The sequence below is a fragment of the Pseudocercospora fijiensis genome (assembly GCF_000340215.1).
Source record: "Pseudocercospora fijiensis CIRAD86 unplaced genomic scaffold MYCFIscaffold_3, whole genome shotgun sequence".
NCBI lineage: Eukaryota > Fungi > Ascomycota > Dothideomycetes > Mycosphaerellales > Mycosphaerellaceae > Pseudocercospora > Pseudocercospora fijiensis.
In genome coordinates this window covers 5,856,529-5,878,585 of record NW_006921534.1, presented here as the reverse complement: position 1 = coordinate 5,878,585, position 22,057 = coordinate 5,856,529, and the positions used below count along the sequence as shown (strand labels likewise).

General features: G+C 48.4%; 8 protein-coding genes across 8 annotated transcripts; 4 read left to right on the top strand and 4 right to left on the bottom strand.

Annotated features, from left to right (window-relative positions):
- Window positions 1–3,508: 3,508 nt before the first annotated feature.
- On the top strand, window positions 3,509–4,099 carry MYCFIDRAFT_41768 (uncharacterized protein; the record flags this gene model as incomplete). Its single annotated transcript, XM_007926027.1, has 2 exons — window positions 3,509–3,604; window positions 3,680–4,099. The coding sequence occupies 2 exons, from the start codon at window positions 3,509–3,511 to the stop codon at window positions 4,097–4,099; spliced, it is 516 nt and encodes a 171-aa protein (XP_007924218.1).
- A 1,198-nt stretch (window positions 4,100–5,297) lies between these two features.
- On the bottom strand, window positions 5,298–7,042 carry MYCFIDRAFT_214957 (uncharacterized protein; the record flags this gene model as incomplete). The annotated part of the gene is made up of 1 exon (XM_007927415.1): window positions 5,298–7,042. One exon carries the CDS (start codon window positions 7,040–7,042, stop codon window positions 5,369–5,371), a length of 1,674 nt encoding a protein of 557 aa, XP_007925606.1. The 3' UTR covers window positions 5,298–5,368.
- Window positions 7,043–8,212: 1,170 nt separating this feature from the next.
- On the top strand, window positions 8,213–12,259 carry MYCFIDRAFT_217176 (ABC transporter, ABC-A family; the record flags this gene model as incomplete). Its single annotated transcript, XM_007927497.1, has 10 exons — window positions 8,213–8,864; window positions 9,206–9,513; window positions 9,708–9,761; window positions 9,887–10,017; window positions 10,216–10,366; window positions 10,495–10,637; window positions 10,687–11,029; window positions 11,075–11,297; window positions 11,429–11,542; window positions 11,622–12,259. 10 exons carry the CDS (start codon window positions 8,213–8,215, stop codon window positions 12,257–12,259), a joined length of 2,757 nt encoding a protein of 918 aa, XP_007925688.1.
- Window positions 12,260–12,419: 160 nt separating this feature from the next.
- Window positions 12,420–13,421, bottom strand: MYCFIDRAFT_83141 (uncharacterized protein; the record flags this gene model as incomplete). Its single annotated transcript, XM_007926195.1, has 3 exons — window positions 12,420–13,220; window positions 13,287–13,361; window positions 13,413–13,421. The coding sequence occupies 3 exons, from the start codon at window positions 13,419–13,421 to the stop codon at window positions 12,420–12,422; spliced, it is 885 nt and encodes a 294-aa protein (XP_007924386.1).
- A 349-nt stretch (window positions 13,422–13,770) lies between these two features.
- Window positions 13,771–14,301, top strand: MYCFIDRAFT_83140 (uncharacterized protein; the record flags this gene model as incomplete). Its single annotated transcript, XM_007926194.1, has 1 exon — window positions 13,771–14,301. One exon carries the CDS (start codon window positions 13,771–13,773, stop codon window positions 14,299–14,301), a length of 531 nt encoding a protein of 176 aa, XP_007924385.1.
- A 925-nt stretch (window positions 14,302–15,226) lies between these two features.
- Window positions 15,227–15,968, top strand: MYCFIDRAFT_187841 (uncharacterized protein; the record flags this gene model as incomplete). Its single annotated transcript, XM_007927414.1, has 2 exons — window positions 15,227–15,667; window positions 15,879–15,968. The coding sequence occupies 2 exons, from the start codon at window positions 15,227–15,229 to the stop codon at window positions 15,966–15,968; spliced, it is 531 nt and encodes a 176-aa protein (XP_007925605.1).
- A 7-nt stretch (window positions 15,969–15,975) lies between these two features.
- Window positions 15,976–16,925, bottom strand: MYCFIDRAFT_211055 (uncharacterized protein). Its single transcript, XM_007927413.1, has 2 exons — window positions 16,358–16,925; window positions 15,976–16,303 (listed from the first exon to the last, which is right to left on the bottom strand). The coding sequence occupies exons 1-2, from the start codon at window positions 16,489–16,491 to the stop codon at window positions 16,201–16,203; spliced, it is 237 nt and encodes a 78-aa protein (XP_007925604.1). The 5' UTR covers window positions 16,492–16,925; the 3' UTR covers window positions 15,976–16,200.
- A 127-nt stretch (window positions 16,926–17,052) lies between these two features.
- On the bottom strand, window positions 17,053–17,604 carry MYCFIDRAFT_41886 (uncharacterized protein; the record flags this gene model as incomplete). Its single annotated transcript, XM_007926037.1, has 1 exon — window positions 17,053–17,604. One exon carries the CDS (start codon window positions 17,602–17,604, stop codon window positions 17,053–17,055), a length of 552 nt encoding a protein of 183 aa, XP_007924228.1.
- Between the last annotated feature and the right edge of the window lie 4,453 nt (window positions 17,605–22,057).

The window sequence follows — 22,057 nt, the reverse complement described above, 5'->3', positions numbered from 1 at the left end:
ATTGCTTCTATATACTATAGATCTAGCAATGTTAGCTATAGTAACGAGCCTCTTAAATTGACAGCTAACGGTGATATAGTAGTCGGTAATATAGTAGTAGCGTCTCGTATAAGGTCCTCTTCTTCTTAACTGTCGGTAACCTGCAAAGAATTAGTTAAACCTATAGCGATACCTAATCGATATACTTCTAATACGCTACCGATAGCTATTGCGATTAAAGAGCCTAGAATCCGGTGGATTCTAAGCCGTTTCTATCGCTAGTGTTACCTCGAGATTATTTAAGCTAGTGCCGCTAGTAGGTCGCTATTCGTATCGCAATCGAGTAGCGGTCCGGAGAGAACCCGCTTAGAAAGCCGGAATCTATAACGACTAATAGGGCATTACTACACTACTACAATAACACGTCTATATGCCCTCCTCGGTAGGAAATAACACTATTAGCTATACTAAATAACCTCCCGTTGTCCGTTTTAAAAAATATGCAGATATAGTAAAGATATAGTATTAGCAATATATTAGGGAATTTGCGACCTTCTACCGCTTTCTCTGCGCCGAGACTACCGAAATTTCGGCTTCTATAGTACTCGGCTTTGCTCGGCGGTTAAGCTTAGCGGGTCTACGCTTAAGAAGCTGATTTCAACTACTCTAACTAGGCACTAGCGCAATACTATAACGCATTGTTTTTTATTACTATAAGTATAGAGAGCCGAGACTATATCTATCTAATGCTCCTCTAATTTATACTATATAGAAATACGTAGTGTTAGTAGAATAAGAAGCGACATTAGTTAAACTAAATATTAGCTGTCAAGCCGCCGACCTATATCCGGAAATCCTCGCTTCTAGCTCGCTTCTATACTGAAACAGCGCTTCTATAGCTAACTAACGAATAGGCTATCGTCCGACTTATTAATACGACTAAGTCGCTGCTTACGGACTTCCTTGTTAATATATCGCCCTACTACGGCGATAAATCGAGCGTATTAGCCTTCCTTAAGTCTATAGCGGACCTAATCGCTCAATTTAACCCTTCTAAGCTGTTTAAGTGAGAAGTCGCCTTCCTCGTAAACACGCTTAATATTAGCTATATCGGCGTATCGCTCACTCTAGCTGCTAGTCAACTCTTTACGCAACTAGCTAAAGAAGCCTATTAATTCTATATCGGCGGTATAAGATTGATAGGAAGCGATTAAGCCACTAACTGGACTTGATTGTAGTCTAACTAGTAGACTAGAAGCCGGTAGACTAGAAATAGCGCCTCTACGACCCCTGCTATTAGACTAGCTATAATAGTTGTAGATTACTACTAGAGTTAGCGTTATTAGTACGATAGCACGTCTACTACCACTACTACTGCCTTGCTGTCTAAATGGATTAGATAACTGCTTGTCTCGTTGCTTCTATATCTTTAATGCTAGTGCCGCTCTAGGGTCGTCGATTGTTAGCCTTCTAGCCGGATTAGCCTCTCGAGTCCCCTTAACCTATCTAGCGGCTATTTCCGGATAGATCTTACAGTAGTCTTCTGCCCTGTCCGGACTACTAAACTAGCACAATCTACCCTTGTTTAGATAGTATCTATTCTTGTAGGGCTAGCGCTAAGCAAGGGCGTATCGTAGGTCCGTTAGAGAGCTAGTTAGGTCGCTATTGTTGTCGTTAGGAGTCGCTTTATTATCTTCCGAGCGCCCTTTAGCTAGTAGGGCAGCTAACTGTTGCTAAGTCGCTGTATTCCGTAGCCTCTAAGAAGCCTATTAAGTCCGCCGTAGTTATTAAGTTGCAGGCTCTTTAGCAACAGCGGTTAGCTTAGCTATAATAGCGAGTTTAAACTTAAGTCGTAGGCCCTTCTTGCCTTAACTATTCTAGATAGCTAGTATAGTATATGCGCGCTCAAAATTGAGGTCTATTATACTAGAGCTACGGTAGAAGTGCTTAGCCTTTACCTTGTCCGTAGAGGCTATAATAGTAGCGCTCTTAAGACTAAATATAAGTCGGTTATTAGCCTTGTTACGCTAGTCGTCAAACTAGTAGTCTACGGCCTTACAAGGCGACTCGTAGCTCAGCTTACTCGGATAGCACTTACTTAGCAAGGCTTCCTTCTACTTGTCCGTATATAGGTTCTACTATATAGTGTATTCGAATACCTCTCGCTCGTTCTCGTCGTCTTTATCTTCTTCTAAGCCGTAGTCTTTATCGATATCTACTTCTATAGAGTCTTGGCGCTAAGAAGTCGTTAAATCTAGCAACTCGTCGTTAGTATTTGGCTCTTCTAGACTATCACTTGATAGTAGTAGCTCTTCACGTCGTTGTTTCTTAGTAGCGGCGGCTTCGAGGGCTTCCTTCTTCTTCGTAGTAAGCTTATATAGTCGCTTCGAGGCTCTTAGCATACTAGCGTAGTAATAGAATAGACGAGAGAGTGCTAAAATGCCTAGCTCTTAACCTTGAGGCTCACTAAGAGGTCGTAAATAGATAGAAGTAAGAAAGGCTTTCGTACCGGATCGCATTCTATACCTAATTTGTATAGTGCGGTAGATACTCGGCAAAGACACTGATACGCGCTAATTTCCATCCCTCCGACAGCATGGCGCGACTTATTGCATAGCATAATAGAAAGAACGCGATTCGTCGATTAATGGGTTGTGCCAAACCGACAGAGGTACTTCGATGCAGCCTGCAGCAGCGCAGGAGCCGGCCAACCGCACCGGGATCATGTGTCATGGCCATAATTGGCAACCTTCCAACCAAGTCGGCATGTTGATAGAGCTACCTGGTCCTGGAGTGGGAAGTACAATGTACACTGCGATTAAGCGAGATGGCGGACGGGGGTAATCCCCGTAAGCGGCAGCTAGCTTGAAAGCGTTAGACGTAGACTTTTTAAAGGTGCGGATAATTCCTTTAGGCAGTACGCTAGCTTTAACCAGTTAGATCCCGTTTTCAGGGATCACCGCCGTCCGCCATCTCGCTAAATCGCGGTGTACATATGTATGCATGGGATGGCATTGACCGCTTATTAGTGCCTGTCTGGACATGGCGGAGGTCGTCAGAGGAGGCAGAAGGTTCGGCTCGCCCATGCACATGTTGCATTGGTCGTTTACGGCCTGGTCGTTATGCAACGAGCACACGGATGCACTCGACTTTGTCGACCAGGTTTCTCTGCAGACTGCTGTCATGCGTACTTGCCGACTCCTAGTAAGTCTGCGGAAACGACTGCAGGCCAACGCTCGGCGACTTCCCGCCTGACTCTGAATGTTCCACCCACCGCGCTGGGGTTGTCGTATGCCAGCTGTATTATAGTCTCCAAGCTTAAGTCCTATCCCTCGGCAGAGTTCGCAATTTCATTGGAATAGAAGGATTGGGCTCCAACTTCGTTGCGGAAACGGAGTGTTATCCGTAGACAATATATTGCATAGCTCCCGCCCACAGTAGCTTTGCACCTCCACTCTCCTGCTGTTGTGTTGTGTTGCGTAAGCACGTGCTTGGTGCTTCAAGCTCACCTCCTCAAGTTTGCCCACCTATGGCGCCACCACGACCTGCTTTGGCTCAAAGCGAATCTAAAGCTCGATTTTTCGAACGACTTGGCCTCGACGAAAGAAATGAGTTCCACCGCCGTGTTTACGCAATGATGAAGGTGAGTCAAGATCGATCACACTGCAGCATTGACCCCAAAAATGCTGACATCAGGCAGGAGGAAGCTGTAGAAGGTCGGAGAAGAATGACCGAGAGCCAGGACGTGCTTGTACCTTCACTCCGAGGCAATTCAAACGTCGAACCGCCGTACAGCAACGCTCAAATCAGCGAGACCGTCACTCATCGAGAAATCCTCAGAATATACCGCTTAGCACGGCCGGAAACCAAAGTCGTTTACGACTTGGGCCGAGACACCGATCGAGTGGAAGAGGAGAACTGGGTCATTCGATGGATGCTGTGGCACGTCTTTCGATATCGAGACAGTCGCAATAGGAATCGCAGGCATGTTTCGCCCAGTCCTGATCGTGGGCAACCTACCAATCCGAGCATCTCAGCGATTGCGGGAAATTCATCGTCTCATCACCATTGTAAGCGACCGATGTACCATGCATCGATTTGTCATGTACAGGCCGACTGATTCAACGTCACAGATTCATCTGCAGGCTCGAGTAGCGCTCACCGACAGAGCTATTATTGGGATCCCGTCCGCAATCAATGGTGCTCGAGATAATCGGGAAGTACAACCTCGCGTTGGCCGAACGCGAGGAGCATCATATTTCATTCAACAGTGCCTGAAGACTGGGACTTTCGGGGTTTGTGAGTTTGCGCAAGAGGAAGTGCGTCGGTCGGTCGAGCTTGGCCGGGGTGTCGCATTCAGAATGGAGATTGTGGATACGGGCTGCCCACAGCGATGGGACGTTCAAGGAGCTGGACTCCACCTCCTCTCTTGGATTGGAGCACCGGACGCGTCAACACGCCCGACTTGAGACGCCTCGCGTCGCCGCGCCGAGTCATTGTCGCATCGTCTCCGAGGAATGTCAATGACGCCAAGAGGTGCAGTCAGGGCAGAGCCTTCAGCATTTGGAAAGCGATCCCAACATGCTGCAATGGTAGAGAAGCGTAGCTCGAGCTCGAAGCTGGGCTTTACTGGAGTGACCCCGGCGAACACAGCCTGCTGGACAATAAGTTGATGAGAGAGCGGGAGATGGTTGTGGAGCAGCGAAAGAAACATGGGGTACAACCAACCAAAAGCCGGGTAGCCGGACAGCCGGATAGCCGGACAGAAGGAGTTGGAAGCGTACCTGCATCAGAGATATTGCAATGCACCTCATAATAATTGCGCCAGGAAAACGTGCACTTGCACCACTTCCTGAAGATGACCGAGGGACAAACTGACAGGAGCCAGAGATTGATCCAAATCCACCACCAGAACTCTTCCTGTCCTGGCAAAAATCCAAATCCATTGCCCAGTCCAGTACCAACCATCCATGCCTTGGCAGAAAAAAAATGAGCATGCGATCAGAAGATTCGACGTCAATCTCTGCACCACTGCATGATTAGCGAAAGCATCCATCGTACATCGCGTCGCGTGCCCATCCTGTAGAGTCAAACGTCACAAACGCTCCATTCAGCCGGGTCTGCTAATCAAGTCGTGAAACGGGTCTGAATCGCGGATTTGGGTAATATTCAGCACCGCCTCCATTTCTGTGCTTTGAATCGGCCGTTGTGTTGCACTGCGCCGCCCTCCCTCGTCGCTCAAGGAAAGGAGGAACATGTGCCTCGCAGGAATCAATCGGCTTGGCGAACGGCAATTGCTATTGCCACAGGTTGTGTTAACGTGAATGAGCTTTATTGCCGCTACTGTATATCTCAGCTTGGGTGTATCTGTCTATACATGTGCACATCATCATGTCTTGGGCGGCGCAAACAAATCTCTCCAGAACTCCCTGAACCCATATTGAGGCTTCTGTTCGTCGTGGACCTGGCTAGCCTTGTCCATGGAGAATTTGTCAAGAACCGAGCCGGCTCTGTGACCGATGACTTCAACACCTTTCACCTTGGGCTTGAATGCCCGCTCTTGGATGGCAGCTGCGACCTGCGGGGCAACGTCTGCAAAGCACGAAAGCAGTTCGCGCTCGAGGGAGAAGTAAGGCTTTTTAGCTAGGGTGGGTGCCATCAGGTTGTACGATCGGGTGAGGCTGTTGAGCTGTTGTATGGCCAAAGTGTGATAAGAGCGCTCCGTCTGCTCCCATTGAGGATCTCGGAAAGGCGCAACTGTTGGTCTCCTTGGTGGCTCAGGAGCGGATTGCTGCGTGAGGACAGGTTGTTTGGCAGTCACTGTCACCTGCTCTCTTGGCTTCAATGACCCATCGTCGTTGACGGTCTGCTCCAGGATCTTGATCTCCTCCTCAAGCCTGGTGGCATCATCCGTACGCGCAGTCTGGAGCTGTCCTGATATCGTGATCTGTGACATGTGGCCTCGATCATCTACAGCATTCATCTTCTCGATCTGCTGCTTCGAAGGATTTTCAAAGATTTCCGCAAAGGCATACTCCTCAGCGAGCTTTAGCTGAGAAGACAAATTGCCTCCACGACTGGCAATCATACGAGACACGTGCCGCTTCCAGTCGGACCGCAGTCGCTTGCGGAACGCATTTGCGGTCGATATGACTTCTTGCTGCTTCTCGATCCAAGGCGGCACGATTTCTTGTTTCTTGATCATCTTGTTCATGAAGTACTCGGTCGTATTGATGAATGGGCTGTCAGCATTGTGATCACGCTCCATCTTCTTGCCACGATTGGGAAGATTCTTGAATTGTCCTCTCGCGATCGCGTCCTCAATACGCTGGCTGGCCAAAGAGTTCAGTCCTTGTACAGACGCAGCAACGCTACGTGCACCTGGCATGAAGCGGGCCCGCATCTCTCTGCGAAATGCCTCGCGTTCCTCTTCAGACTTGCCCTTTTGCTCCTCAACGGACTGCGAGTATACGGAAGCCTGGTCCCTGGCACTGGCCAAGCGAACACCAGCTCCTGGTCTGCTTTTTGGCCTACCGGTATCGACTTGTCGTGGAGGACCTCGCTGGCCTGCCGACCTTGAAGCAGTACGCAAAGGCTTATGAGCATCGTTAAGCATACGGAGCGATGCATCCTCAACAGTCTCGCTGCCTGACCATGGCCGAGCAGCAGCGATCTCACGGGCATGTTTTGGCGCACTCTGCGACATATCGGCCTGCGCAAATGCTGCGGCGTTATCACTTCTGAAGCTCGAATCCGCAAGCCTCTTTTCCAGCCTTGCCTTCAACTCTTCAGAGAAACCGGCCTCTTCAACAGCTTTTCGCGCAGCTCTTCCGCCAGTCTCGAGACTCTCTTCACTCATCTGCTCAAGCCTTTGCGACATGGCGCCTTCCGGCTTCTCCTCTACGTGATCGTTATTGCCACCATCGTTATCGGCTGGTCGCGGTGGCGACGCTTTGCCTGAGACATTGCGAGTGCTGGTCGTCAGCGACAAGCGAGACGCTTGTCCGGCAGCTCGCAGGCAGCAAGAGCAAGAGGGGATAGATGAACTCCGGATGCCAAGCATACAGGTTTCGATGATGATGAGGACGAGGAAATGGAGAGTGAAACAGCTCGAAGCGTAACGCACCCCGGCCTTGCTGGGGCTGTCTTGGCATGCCATTACGCGAAACTTTAATCCAAGGTCGACCTTCAGCAGATCTTTTCATCTACTCTCCTCTCCTCTCGTACCAACTTCAATCTCTCCACTTTCATGGTCGGTGTGTTTGCTATGCTTCTGCCAGGCACCGAGAAGTCCCACCGAGCTGTTGAATATCTTTCATCTTCCCTATAACCTCCTGAAGCTCCTGACCCGACGCCACTTGGGTCATGACTTGCAGTATCGTAACTGACTTTCCATAAAGACAGTCTTTTGAAACGCACGAATACGACCATGCCGGCTGAGTTCATGACTCGTCCTGTGTCCTCGCGACTCGCTAATGCATGAGTAGATGAGCAGGAGATTCGATATCGTCGTTTTATACACTTTTGGATTCTGCCTGCGACCAACCACGCCGTTCTCAACGTCTCGATTGACTGTCCAGACTGCTTGTGTTCCGCATCGAAGAAGCATAAGTCTCCAGTCTGTCGGCACGCCTCTACGGCCTGGACCTGCTCAAAAGGCCTCTCATTTCCGATGCGTCTTCCCAAGAGCTTTTCCCTGCTCTGAGCGCTGCCTACCGTTCTTTCACTTCCCTAGGCGGTAGCACCCCGAAAGTCTCCCTGCCTACTCATCCGCAATAAGTGGTTCCTTGGGCGGGTGAGTTTTCAACAGACTCAGCTTCACGGATTCCGATACCTTATGCCTTTGTGGCGTGCATCGTTCTCCTCTCCACATTACGTTCAAATTACGTTCTCATAGGCATTGCTGCCCGGCAGCAGCAATCCCAGTGCTGAAGTTCATGCGGATATGTAAGTGAATGGACCCTCCACCGAAACATCTTCATCAACTCTTCAACTCTGCACGGGTTCGGAAGTATCTGGTCGCTGGGATCGGAAACGTTTGCTTTTCCTTACCTACATTCACATTCACTCCTTTGGCGTTTGCATTCTTGTACGACTGGCTCGTATTCATCTCCTTCCGTCACCTCAAACTTGGACGATCGGGCCACAAACAGATCCCATCCAGGATCATTGGTCCTCTACATCAGGACAGAAGGCATCGATATATACGGTCTTGATCACAACACCTGACACAATGTCGGATGACACCTCGACGTTGAGCGCATATGCTGTGGTCCTCCGCTGGGTCGATGGGCCTGTAGCACAGGCAGAATTTCCCATGGAAGCCTTTACGAAAGCCATCAGCCACGACGTTCAAGGCCAACAAGTCTTACTTCAGCACATCATCACCCTAAAGTGTGTCTGGCATTCAAGCTGGCCATCGATTCGGGACCAACGAAGGCGACTCTATTCCGAAGAACTGAAGCCCAGACTAGAAAGAGATCTCCGTCGGGTCAAGAAGCTCATCAGGTTTTCAAAAGCAGAAGTCGGTGTATTCGCAAGGACCCTTTCTATAAGATCAAGCATAGCAGCCACAACAAACATCACATCGGACTTACTCGGCCAAGCTCTCTCCATGATCCAGCTTTTGATTACGGAAATCGACAGTTTCCCGCAGGACGATCTCGACAAGAAAGATTTTCTGACCGACGAGATCCTCCATAGGGATGATACACCTCCCTGCAGACCGGTGAGAATATATGCGAGAGAGCATATCGGAAGGCCGAATGTCACCCTTCGCATACCGGAGCTCGAAGCAAAGCAAATCTTGATGAAGAAGCCTTCCACTTCTCCCATCCTCGTCTGCTCCTCTCCACGCTCCTCGAAGTGCAAGGAATGCCATCAACGTCTGTGTCGTTGCTGGGACTCCAAGCGAGGCGAGCGTTCAGACTCGGTCATCTCATTCGGATCAATGTCACCGAATTGAAGGCCAGCATTGCGTCCGCCATCTACCCAACACTTTTACGAGCGAGCTGCGCACCGGCACTGCACGATGAACCATTGCAACCAGGCGCGTTGCCAATACATTCAGAGAACTCACGACACTCCGGCTACCAACAACGGAAGCAGATTTTGGCAAACGAATAGTATTTAGTCTTAATTGGATGATGAAATTGAAATCCCCTTCGACATCTTGCCTCTACGAGCTCCATTCGTCATAACAACTCATCTGACAAGACCACTGTAGCGACTGGGCAGCAGTACATGCATGCTAGAAGCTTAGCCCAAGTGATCGCTTACAACCAGAAGGGATGGATGTATGCTTCCTTGATCCTGGTCCAGGACTCGTCAGGCCGATCAGCACTTGCCGCAAAACCCAAGCGAAAGAAGCGGTACATTCCTGCCAGTATGGTTGCGACGGTCATTTGGTTGTGTGGTTGTATGGTTGACATTAGCTTCCGCCTACCATGCACGATGAATCACAGCGAGGGCACCAACAGTGCTTCAACACCTCACTCTCATGTCAGCACTCAGTCTCTAAACCGCAAGCGAGCCGTCCATACAGCATCCAAACACCTCGGAAGGCCACTGCTGTTTTCTCCCAAAAATTCTGGCTAGCAGGGATTTGATCTCTGCCAATTGAAATCGCCTTGCTCAGAAGCTGTATGCCTGTACTCACAAAGAAACGGTCTCGAGTCTATAAGCGAAGTCTATAAGCGAATGTCCATCAAGACCTACCTTGCTCACAGCAAAGCGATGTTCTGCCGAATCGGGGGGATCCATTGCTAGCCGCTCGCCACGCAGTATGCAGTATCCAGCAGTATGCGCGTGCATGGGAGGGATGTATTACTGTACTGCGCTGATCGCCGAGCGAGCGGCAGTTATGCCCAAAAACAGTAATAATAAATCTTTATCGCACTTCTCTTAGCGAGGCTGGCAAGTCCGTGGCATCCGCGAGGTCGATCAGTACGGATCCGAGATTCGCGAGCGGCGAGAAGCTGGACGAAGGTATCAGCATATCGAAGCGATGTCGCAGTGTCGCAGCAAGATGTGGTACTGGTACTAGTACTGCTGAAACCACACCAATATCATCGAATCGTCGAAACTTTGAACGTATGCGCGACGGACCGTACCAAAAGTCCCCGAAGCCGCTCTAGAATCGGTTCAAGTACTGGCTTAGAATACTATCGGGCGTGAGCTAGTGGGTGTTGAACTCTCTTACAAGTACCGACACTACTCGACGACCATTTCTGGTAGGTTTCGATCTCAATCGGTGCAGCATTCGCGATCGGCCCGAGCTGTCAGTCCACGCGAGCGTTGCCAGTCACCATCACGCAAGTTTAGACGTGCAGAGCCGTCGACGACTGCGAAAGAGAAAGACTGCTCGATGCCACCGACTTCCCGTTTCGTAAGGCCATTGCGCAAGCTACAACGTTCTGACTTCAGCCATCTTCCGCGCCGACCGTCCACGCTGATCGTCCAGAAAGCGTTGCGATGTGATCACCTCGAATCGAACGAGACAACCGACCTACGCAGTTTCGCTGGCGAATAATTGCGTGCCCGCTGTGGACTGCATACGCTCTTTTCGACTCCTGCTTCCTGCTTTTGATTGCCGTCCTAGTGACTGCTATCTGGTTGGCAAATGGGTACAACTGGTACGGTCTAGGATACATGTTGGTGTAAGTTCTTCTCGCCTTCTATCCATGCGTCAGTACTGATTTCGCCTAGTGTATTCTTATTTTACGGCTGTGCAGCTACAGCATACTCCTACGTGATCTCGCTCTTCGCACCATCACAGCTCGCTGCTATTGCGATGACTTGCATCGTACAAGTCGTCATCGCTATGCTGTTCTTCGTCGGCTGCTTCCTTACGGTCGACATGGCCGATCTGGAAGTGCTGTACACCCAGCTTGACACAATCTATTGGACCGTAGCATTAATTTGCCCAGCGGTCAGTCTCCTCAGAGCACTCTTGGTCACCCTCAATGTCTATGGTATTTCCTGCGATGGTGCCTACTTGGCATCAAATCCCGTTTACATTGGTCTGTTCGGAGGACCAATCCTGTACCTGGTCCTGTAGTTCGTACTACTGGTTGCGTTCCTGGTTTTCTGGGAGTCAGGCCGAAGTCTGGAGGCATTTGGTATCCGCGTCGGCTCTAAGAAGCAACGAGATTCTTCGGATGCTGAGAAGGAGGCTAGCACTTCTTCTGATGCCACCGAAGACGCGCATCGTTTGTCTTCAAAAAACAATCGTGGTCTTCGCGTTGGTCACATCTCAAAGACCTTTGGCACCAACAAGGCCGTGGACGATGTTAGCTTCGGCATTCTGCCCTCTAAAAGTTCGCTCTACTTGGCCCGAACGGAGCAGGCAAGAGCACCATGATCTCACTTATCCGAGGCGACCTTCGACCAGACTCCGTAAATTAACCAGAGATCCACATCTCGGGAGATAGCCTCATGCGTACACCAGTGGCAGCGAAGCAACATCTCGGCGTCTGTCCACAATTCGACGCCGTAGACTCCATGACGCTTTCCGAACACCTCCACTTCTACGCCCGTGCCCGCGGACTGAACAAGAAGGAGCGTAAGGAGAACGTCGCAGAGATCATCAAGCGTCTCGGCATGCAAGATCACTTCAAACAAGCTCGTCAAGAAGCTCTCAGGCGGCACGAAACGAAAGTTATCCCTGGGAATCGCTCTGATCTCCAACCCATCTGTTCTGCTCCTCGACGAGCCCTCTAGCGGCATGGACGCCGCCTCGAAACGCGCATTATGGAAGACTCTGGAAGCCGTCTCCGCCGGACGATCATTGCTCCTCACTACCCACAGCATGGAAGAAGCCGATTCATTATGTGATCGTGCAGGTATCATGGCAAGTCGAATGCTTGCGCTCGGCACCATTTCGAGCCTCCACGAGAGAGTCGGTGACAAAGTCTACGTTCATCTCGTTCACGAAGATTCTCCGCGTTCTTCGCCTCAGCAAATGGCTGAGCTTTGGCTGTGGGTTGAAGATACTTTTGCTATCGCTGAGACGGGGAAGGCGGTCGGTGGACAAGTCCGATTCGCAGTGCCTGTTAGCCAGGAAGGTAATGGAGGAGGTCTTCTCGACGGCAGTAGTTTGGGTCGAATGTTCCGAGCTGTTGAGGCTGAGAAGGAGAGGATGGGAATTAGGGATTACACCATCGGTCATGCCACTCTAGATCAGGTGTTCTTGAATGTGGTTGGACGACATGGTGTCGACGAGGAGAACTCACAGGTTATACAAAACAAGAGCATCGTTCAGGAGTTATTGAGGCGATAGAGGATGATGTGATGATTAGCAAGTTCAAACAAACGACACAATTTCTCGAATATCTCTTCTCGCGTCTTTTGACATCCGAGTCATGCCATCTATCCAACCTGCACATCTGTAACAAAACCTCCACTCGCAAAGCTCTTCCAACCGACCATCATCCATCCCTTCACACAACTTCCTTTGACATGAATATCGGATTCAACAAAGCCGCCACCCACTCATAAGTCGTGAACAAAATCCCCCCACTGAAAACCGTCCGTCCCAGCCTCATCGTGGTCCCCTTCCAAAACCCCTTAACCCCAAAATCCGCCACAATACTACTAAAAGCCTCAACCGTACTCGCGCCTTTCGCCGACTGCGATCTCGTCTTAATCGTATCAAAAGGCTGCGTCGCCAGCGTCGTCACAATCCCCGCCACACTCCCATTCGCGAAATTCGTCGCCGTAGTCTGCGGAATGTTTCGCACCTTCTCATAATCTTTGAGGACGTTGTACGTCCCCATACGGAAAGCTGTGGCGCCGGCTTGTTTCAGCGTCGTACCAGCGAAACCGCGATACAGGCCTAACACTCCGTTTTCGGAGAGGATGGTTTTAATACAATGTCTCGCATTCACATAACGTTTCTCGTTTCGCGCGTCGTCGATTAATGCGGTTTTTATCCTTTCGGTCGGAGTCACTGCTGTCGCGGACGCGACGACTCCCGACGCCATGCCGGAAAGCATGTTGCGGAGAGGTGAGAGGGTTCCGGTTTCGGGGTCTTTGAAGGTTGTTTTTATTGTGTCGAAGGAGAGGAAGCGGATTCCATCTTTTCCTACGCTGCCGATTACCAGCGGGAGACAGCCTTTGTATAAGGCGCGGATGCCTTCTTTTGCGTAGACGTTGTAGACGACTTTGAACGGGTTTCTGGGTGTCGGTTGGCCTTTTTGTTCGCGGAGTTGGACGCGTGTTTTTGCGAATTCGAATGGGTACTGGAATGGTATTAGTAACAAGAATAGGTTCTTTTTTTCGCGTACTCAAAGTGTTGCTTATCGTACTGTTGCGGCACCTTCGACTGCTCCTGCTATGCCGCCGGCTAGCAGAGATACTATCGCTGGAGTATTCGGTCCATCCTAGATTTGGTCAGTCTTCTCCCCTTCATCTGCTCCCATTTGACAACTCACATCTTTCATCGTGTCTCGATCTCATCAGGAGACGCGTTTAGAAAATTGCCGCATGTGATATGCAGGGAATAATGCTCTCTATAAAAACAGCTGACGTCGGTCTCAACCTCGGGAGATCGACGTCGGCTGCGAGGACGAAACTCGGGTGAGATCGCGAATTCTGAGGGTACTATAATAACATTCAGTGACCACGAAGACGACATTGTCGAGGTTCTCACAAGGGCCGCCGTGGACCTCTCGAGGATATACTGCTGTACAGCCACAACCCGAGCTCGATATGTGCTGAGAACAAGAGCCACCCCGGCTCGAATCACCAATCGAACCCTGGAGCGAAACATCCCAACTCTTCCTACCTGCCATGTCTGCTCCCGACTCCATCAACCATCTCCATTACCTCCGCCTCGCATTAAACGAAGCGCGTAGATCGCCGCCCAAACCCACCAACTTCTGCGTAGGCGCCCTACTTCTAGCACCCTCTCAAAGCCGAGAGCCATTAATCACAGGCTACACGCTCGAATGCAAAGGCAACACGCACGCCGAACAGAGCTGTTTCATCAAGCTGGGAGAAAAGTATGGCTGTGAAGACACCGACTTGGGACGGAATTTGCCAGAAGATACCATTCTCTACACCACGATGGAGCCCTGCAATCAGCGCTCTGTGGGCAATCTCCCGTGTGTGGATAGGATTCTGGCGCTGAAGAGGCGGGACGGTACGCCTGCGATACGATTTGTGGTGTGTGGGGTGAGTGAGCCGGAGACGTTTGTGGGGCTTAATGAGGGTAAGAGGAAGCTTCGAGATGCTGGGATTGAGGTTGTAGCCGTGGCTGGGATGGAGGAGGATATTTTGGCTGTGGCTACTGCTGGACATTTGAAGGAAGGCGCTTCTTGAGAGGGAGCTCTGGAGAAGGTCGCTGGATTGTCCTTCGAATTCACATGCGATGCTCGAGAGTAGGCCAGCTTGAGGAGATCAATGCAAGGCTTTACCAGAGTGGTGCCTGTGCAGACTTTGGTACCAGGAGTCACACACGCTGCAAACATGAGGGCGAGCAATGGCTTGGAGAACGAGATGCAATGGTCAACTCAAGTGCTCGGCTATGGATTGCACACACACATAGCAATTCGGCAAGCTGCTGCTAGGCACAGACTTCTCGACATCGACGCCGAATTGCTTCGTCCTATAGCTTCTCGTGTAGAGGCCAACAGCTTGCAGTCTTCGATGGATTGCGTAGGGAAGAAGCCAGGTGAATGAGCAGTCTCGAAGTTCAACTCCGCTTTCTGCCATCTCCGACAATGGGTACACATTGTCATTGGACGAAGAGTTAGGCAGTCGACAACAAAAGTCATATTGTAGGTCTTCGTTGCTGTTGGCTCGATATGATCTGAGACTAGATCTCGGTATTTTGAGATCTGGACCCTTGGACCCTCCTTTGTCGCGTGGCTCTCGCGTCAGCTTGAGCTCATGATGATGGATGTACGTCATGTCGTGCAATCGACTTTTGAACACATCTATTGTCCTTGGGCATTGCAATCCATCTTTCTCTTCTACCACGCTCCGCCTACTGTTGTCCACTTATCATAGTCCAATCAACAGGCTCTGCATCAAACGACACACCACTGGTGCCTTTGACGAGTCGACCGACCCGTCCAACATCGATTTACACTCCTAAGCTGTCTTCATGAGACCTTTTGCTCCCCAGCTCAGTCGATCTCTGCACACAGTCGAACTCAACACTGCCAGAGTAAACCCCATCTCCAGCTACCACCTCAATCCCACCAGATTAACCTTCTCCCCAAACACCACACAAAAAACCAACATGTCCACCTCCTCCGGCGACCTCAAGCTCGAAAACACAAACATAAAAACCAGCTCAGGAGTCACCCTAACCCCCACCCAAAAAACCCTCGTCTCCTCCATCCTCGACCTCTTCGCCGGCCGCCCCAGCCTCGCAAAACTCCAACTCTGGACCGACGATGCCACCTTCGAAGACCCGCTCACCGTCGCAACAGGTCGAAAACAATTCGAACCCCAATGGTACGGTCTCCAAACCGCGTTCTCAGAAATCGAGCGTCTGCATCATGAAGTCACTTCCTCGGGTAACCCGATCGAGATGGATCTGAAGACGAGATATGTTGTGAAGGGGATTGGGAAGGAGCAGGTTGTTGAGAGTAAGGTTTTGATTTTCACGGAGGGGGAGAAGATATCTAAAGTGCAGGATAAATGGGATGGGAAGTTGCCCGAGAGTGGGATTGTGAATGTAAGTTCTGTGTGCCAGCTTTTGAGTCCTTTTTGGTGGGTGAAGTATGCAGAGGGTTGGGGTTGGTGGATTTGGAGTTTGGGGGGGGGGGGGGGTATACTACTCCTTGGATGGGTGAGAGACTGTCGTGTCTTTTCTTCTTGTGGTTTGATTTGAACGTTTTGTTTTTTTCGGGGATGGTGATTATTTGCTGACGATTTTTCTTTTCTAGGCTTTTCGGAGATTGAATGCGAATAGTGTGCCGCTTATGGTTTCTGTGCCTAAGAACGCGGAGGAGGATGCGGAGAGAGGGAATCAGTGATTCTTTTGTCTAGTGGATAGTTTCTCAAATGAATGGCATTGACATCGTTTGGCGTTTACTAGCATCTTATGAGATTTTTTTTTGAAGAGCTTGACTCGAACCGTGGTGCAAGCGACCCTTTATTGCCAATGCGATGTACGTGAAAGCTGCTTGCTTGATCCGCAGTCTACTCTATCTTCTGCACTCCGCTGTACAGTCCCACCAGCCAAAGCTCCGAACCAACGTTTCCAAGTCATTGCTTTGGGATATCTTCCTCGGCAAGCTTGACCTCGTTGGGGTAGTCGTGCTCTCGGTCGCCTGGGTCGTTGAACTGACTGCCCATCTGCGAAAAGAGGCTGCTCATACTCAGCGGCGAAGAAGAAGCTTGGCGATGGGATGAAGAGACTCACTCGTCATGGGTAGTGACATTTTCTTGGTCGTCATTGCTCCCTCTATCATCTTCCTTTTGCGGTGCCATGGCGGTAGACAGGATTCGTTGAGGTGCTGCTATTGGCGCGAGCATGTCTAAGGGCGTTAGGTCCATGGCTACTTATAGTATATCGATGACTTAGGGAGCGAGTCATTGTCCTGTCATGTGCAGGTCCTGTTAAAGTGAAGATCAGAGGGCCTCAAAGCTGCAACACAAAGGCGGCCTCTGCCATGGGTTGTCGTCTTTCCAGACGTGAATGGTAATTCTGTGTCCTTCCAATATCGCAAGGATGTTTCATCACTACGCACGCGCAACAGGCGCAGCGCGCTTACATCCGATGCTCCCTGGTGGCACTGCACGAGGCTCTGCATCCGGGATCCTGTCTCGTGGTTGCGGATCACGTCTCGGGGCTCAGACCCGTCGTCGGGAATGCCATCTAGCTGGGAGTGATCCAAGGCCAGGCTGTGCCGCAGCTTGAAGCAGAACGCTAGAAGACACAGTGCATAGCCGGCGGAAGTCAGGGTATGCGTCCGCAGCAACGCTGTGCGACACCGGGGATGTGTACCAGTCGTTGCACTGCATTCTTCCATGATAAGGGTTTCGGGCGAACAGAGCGGCTTTAGTGCTGTTAAGCTGAGGACAGGGCCCGGGATAGATCATAGGCCTATGAACGTATCATGACATAAGCGGTGTAGACACGCGACTGAAAAAGACGAAGTTCGCATCGTGCTTTGGGGCTGTCGCAAGTAGGACCACGCAGAACACGACCCAGAACATGACGTGAAAGCAGCCCGCGACGGTCTCGATGCATGGCACAAGCTTGCCGAATCTGGATAAATTAATAGGGGTTGTCATCAATCGCATTGCCCCGATGATGAGAGTGGTATGCCATAGCTTCGCTTCATAGTTCGCATAGTGCAGCTGTGCAAGATTGATGATCCAGGAAGCAGTCACAGTCCCTATTCCGACAGACATACCGATCCAGCCAGCCCAAGTGATCCATGCTTGGAGCCAGGTCGCAAAGCGCGTGATACTGCTCGGCGGTAGTGCGTAAGTCCAGTGATACATTGCTCCAGCAATAGGCTGTACGGAGGCCATCTCAGCCATCGAGGCTGCCTGTGATATTGCACCCGGCCAGACGAGGAGGAAGCCCCATACCAACGTCTGAGGCCCGCCGTTGAGGAACACGGTGTAGAGATTGCCGGCAACCGCCTCCCAGCTGCTCATGAATGGCTAGTCATTGATCAGATCTATGCATATTAGTGAGCTGTTCAACTCAATGTAAGAACACTAGTAGATTAGAGGTCTACGGGTTCTACGAAGAAGAGGTAGCGATGCTAAGAACGCTCGGGCACGTGATCGTAGCCTAAGGCTGGCACGGCCGGCCGGCTGGCAGTCTAGATACACACTAGTAGATTAGAGGTCTACGGGTTCTACGAAGAAGAGGTAGCGATGCCAAGAACGCTCGGGCACGTGATCGTAGCCTGAGGCTGGCACGGCCGGCTAGCTAGCAGTCTAGATATATTAAGTTACCCCCTAAACGAGCGTTATTACAAGCGACAACAACTATAACAATGCATATTGTTTATATAAGGGCTACTACCTATACCTCCTTAAACGCCTCCCGCTTATCGCGTATACGTACTATATAAAATGTATATACTATTAGCTATTTTATTAGGTATTAGTACAATTAGTCTAGGACTCGTAGGTCGTAATAAGGCGCACGCTATAGATCTCTTACTTACGCAATTAAACAATTAAGTATATAGAGCGAGCGATTAGCGGTGTTTCTAGCGTTAGCTAATAAGAGGCCGAGAAACTCTATTAATATTAGATTGTATATTACTACGCTATCTGTTTCTAAATAGCGACTATATAGTTAACGAGGTTAAGTTAGCGTACGAAGGCTTCGTACTTATAGCGATCGAGAGCCTTAATAAGGCCGTCTACTTTTTGTTTGTCGGTACTAATCTAGTCGACAATAATGCGGCCGTTCTAAATCTGTTCTTAAGTAAAGTAATATTGTATATCGATATGTCTCGTACGGCTATTAATGCTATTAGTACGCTTAGTAATGTCGATAGTAGGGATATTGTCTTTATAGATAGTAACTAGAAACACTAACTTGTCGTTATCGGCTAGCTTAAAGATATTAAGGTTAGTAAGTAGGTTTGCTAGTACTATGCCTTCTCGAGCGGCTAATACTAGCTAAACATATTCTGCCTCTATTAAAGACAATATTACGAGAGGCTAAAGTCCGCTCTTCTATAGGATAGGAGAGTTGCCGATTGTATATAGGTAGCCTCCTATCGACCGGCGGTTATCTAGGTTATTAGCCTACGTAGTATCGGCGAAGCTATACAGATCCGCAATGCTGCTACTATTACTATTAAACTAAATGCCGCGGTTTATAGTACCGATAAGGTATTTAAGGATACGGAATACGGCTATATAGTGTTCCGTTGTTAGGTTAGCTAGAAAGCGAGATTTACGGCTAATCTCGAAAGTGCAGTTAGTACGAGTAATTATTACTAGCTAAAGAACTTCTCCGACTAGGACTTAATATCTCTCTTTAAGACCCTTTTTAGCGATATAGCCGTCTAGTGCCTTACGGAGTTTGTTCCGTAAGTCTATCGGTAATGTAGGTAGTTTATACCCTATAAGGGAATATTTATATACCAATTTAGAGAGATAGCCGTCTTAAACGACGTAGATAGTCTTCTTATTACGGTCTCGAATAATCCGTATTCTAAGGAAATAGTAAAGATCTCTAAGTTCTCGTAGTGTCTACTTATCTTTAAAGAGCGTTGTAATTGCCTCTACTGCCTTAAGAGAGTATGTAATAATAAGTATATTATTAACGTAGATGCAGATTATAGATCTAGACTAGATATATTTAAATATATAGATATCGCTAGGAATAGGACTAAACTTGAGTTAAGTAAGGAACTTCTTTAGCTCTTCGTACTAGAGCAATAGTAATTGCTTAAGACTATAAAGTGCTCGTAGAAGGAGGCATACTTGTATACTATCGCTAAACATATACGGCATCTCGACGTAGATCTTCCTACCGTTAATAAGTGCGTTAAGGAAGGTAGTAACAATATCGTACTAGCGGCATTCTAGATCGTAGTATGCGATTATAGTAAAGATAAGTCGGAGCGTAGATAACTTTATAACTAGTAAGTACGTCTTATTATAATCGACTCCCTTAATTTGTAAGAAACCTCGGACAACCTATCGTGCCTTAAACCTAGAAATTCTACTATTAGTATCGAGCTTAATAGTAAATACCTAGCGGCCTTTAATAATGTTAACGTCCGGCGGAAGGTTAGTCTTGTTTACTAAAAGCTATATCTTATTGCTATTAAGCGCTTGCTTTTTAGTTTGCATTGCTACCTACTATTAAGGCTATTCTAGTATCTTCTTCGCCTCTTTAGCACTCTTAGGTATGCGGATGTCTTATGCTTTAGAGTCTTAAACGGATGCTACGAAGGCACTAATTATAGTATACGGCATGTCCTTTAGCTCTTTGCGTTCTTTCTTGCTTAATAAGTAATAGAACGAGCGGCGCTCGCGGCGATTTAAATTAACTTTATAATATCCTATCTACTTATCTCGCGTCTTATTACGAGCTTACCTATTAGGCTGCTTCCTTATAGGCTCTATACTATATAGCTCTTGCTTTGTACGTCGCTTTGTTCGCTATTAATTTAGATCTTATTATTAAGGTTACCTCGGCAGAGGTTACGGCGTAGGCAGAGATAGAGTAGATAAGCGCTTAAACGTTAGCGGCGAGTGTAAGGCCGTCGGTAACGCTAGATAGGACGGTAATAGCGGTAAGCGATTAAAGCGCAATAGTAGTATTCGCTAAAGCCCGTCGTACTATCGGAGCAAGTTTAGACGAGGATTGCTAGGTTAAGGCGGAGTTAAGGGTACTAGTATTAAAGTATCGTCGCTCTATTGTTAAGGCTATAACAATAACCGTCTTCGAGACCCTTGTAGCTACGATAGTAACCTAGAATCTTCTTGTCGTAGCTATCTAGGCGGCGTATAGGATTGCTATTCCTTATTTTCTTCTTCTTTAATAATAGGAGAAAGAGGTGCTAGTTAGACTTCTAGCAATAGATTAGCAAGTTTACTATATTCTATAGCATTAAGAACTTCTTCTGCTAGGTTAGGTAAGGGCTCTTCTTCGTCGTTCTCGACGTAGGGCTCTAGAGCTATAATCTTAGAGCCTATCGGAAGTGCTTTTAGTATAAACGTAGGAGCTTTGCCTTTACTAGAATGTAAAGCCTTTATTAGGTTAAGAGATTATCGACGTTGCGTAATGCTACGTCGCTAAGGTCGTTGCCTAGGTTCTACTAGCGTTAGAGATAAAGGCGCAGTTAATGCCTCTCTCGGTACCTCTAGCGCAGTAGCTAGCGCTAGTAGCGTAGTTAATATTAATGCAGCCGCACCCCTAGAAGTAATAAGGTTTAGAGCGTATAGAAAGATCTCGTCGAAATTAAGCATTAGCTTATTGTCTAGTTCGCTATCTAGTAGCATTAAAATAGGACCGTTATCTTCGATAAACTAAACGTCTTTAGATTTGACTACCTTGTGCTTGTGTTTTATCTATATACGGTAAGTTGTCGTTCCTTCGTAACTAACTAGCTATCTAGACTCTCCGCGTAAATCGAATTTAGCGCCGCGAGGAACATCTTCGCTATATATAATGCACCTATAGCCTATTGCTTTAAGCTAGTCGTATCGTAGAAGTAGATCCTGCACCCCTAGCTCTCTAGTAACGATCTTATAAGGTAAGCGGCCGAGAGTCTAGCTCGGTGTAATATTAAGTAGCATTACATAGGTTTGGCCTATCTCTAGCTATAATATACGTAGTAGGTTAGCGTAGATTATAACCTTCCTAATTTTAGTATTAAGGATGTAATTGCTAACTTCTGCTCGGCCGTTCTGCTCTAAGGAGTGCGGTGCTATTATATATAGACGAATGCCCTCTTTCTCGCAAAGAGCGTAAAGCTCGTTTCTACTATACTTACCGCCGCTGTCGATAACATAGATCGGTATACGAATCTGTGTCTATACGTAGACGTACTGTCTATAGATCTTTATATACTAAGTAGCCGCGTTCTTGCGTAGGTTAGTATATATATAACGATAAAGTAATGTTACGCAGGTAAACAGTATATAGTAGTATTCACCCTTAATGCCGCGGTTAGTAACAGATACGACGTCGACGTATACCTTTACGTAGATATATAGTAGTCGTTTCGTAACTAGTCGGCTATAGACCTTCTTTATAAGTGCCTTCCGGCATGCGAGGCACGCTAAGAATTCCTTCTTACTACCGATAAGCTCGATCTAGCCTATTCGAATAAGATAATTAACTATACTAGGATAAAGGTATCCGAAGCGGCGATGCTATATGTCTTTTGTAGCTTTAAGACTATATAGCACTTTAGAATTAGTAAGAGCTATTTAGTCTGCTACTATAGTAAGGGCGATAATAGGCTCTCGTTACTGTCGTTGTTAACTGTTAGCTAGCTTGCGAATAATATTAATAGCAGGCCGCGCGAGTAGCTATACGCGAGACATAGTACTAGATCGTAGACTATTAGCAATGCGAAGTGTTAGTAGGCTAGACACTATATTAATATAGGCTATAGGAACCTGC

Coding starts and splice junctions, on each gene's coding strand:
- MYCFIDRAFT_211055 (XM_007927413.1), bottom strand. CDS start 16,491: ATGGACCTAACGCCCTTAGACATGCTCGCGCCAATAGCAGCACCTCAA. Junction 16,304..16,357: donor AATGTCACTACCCATGACGA/GTGAGTCTCTTC, acceptor GAGTATGAGCAG/CCTCTTTTCGCAGATGGGCA.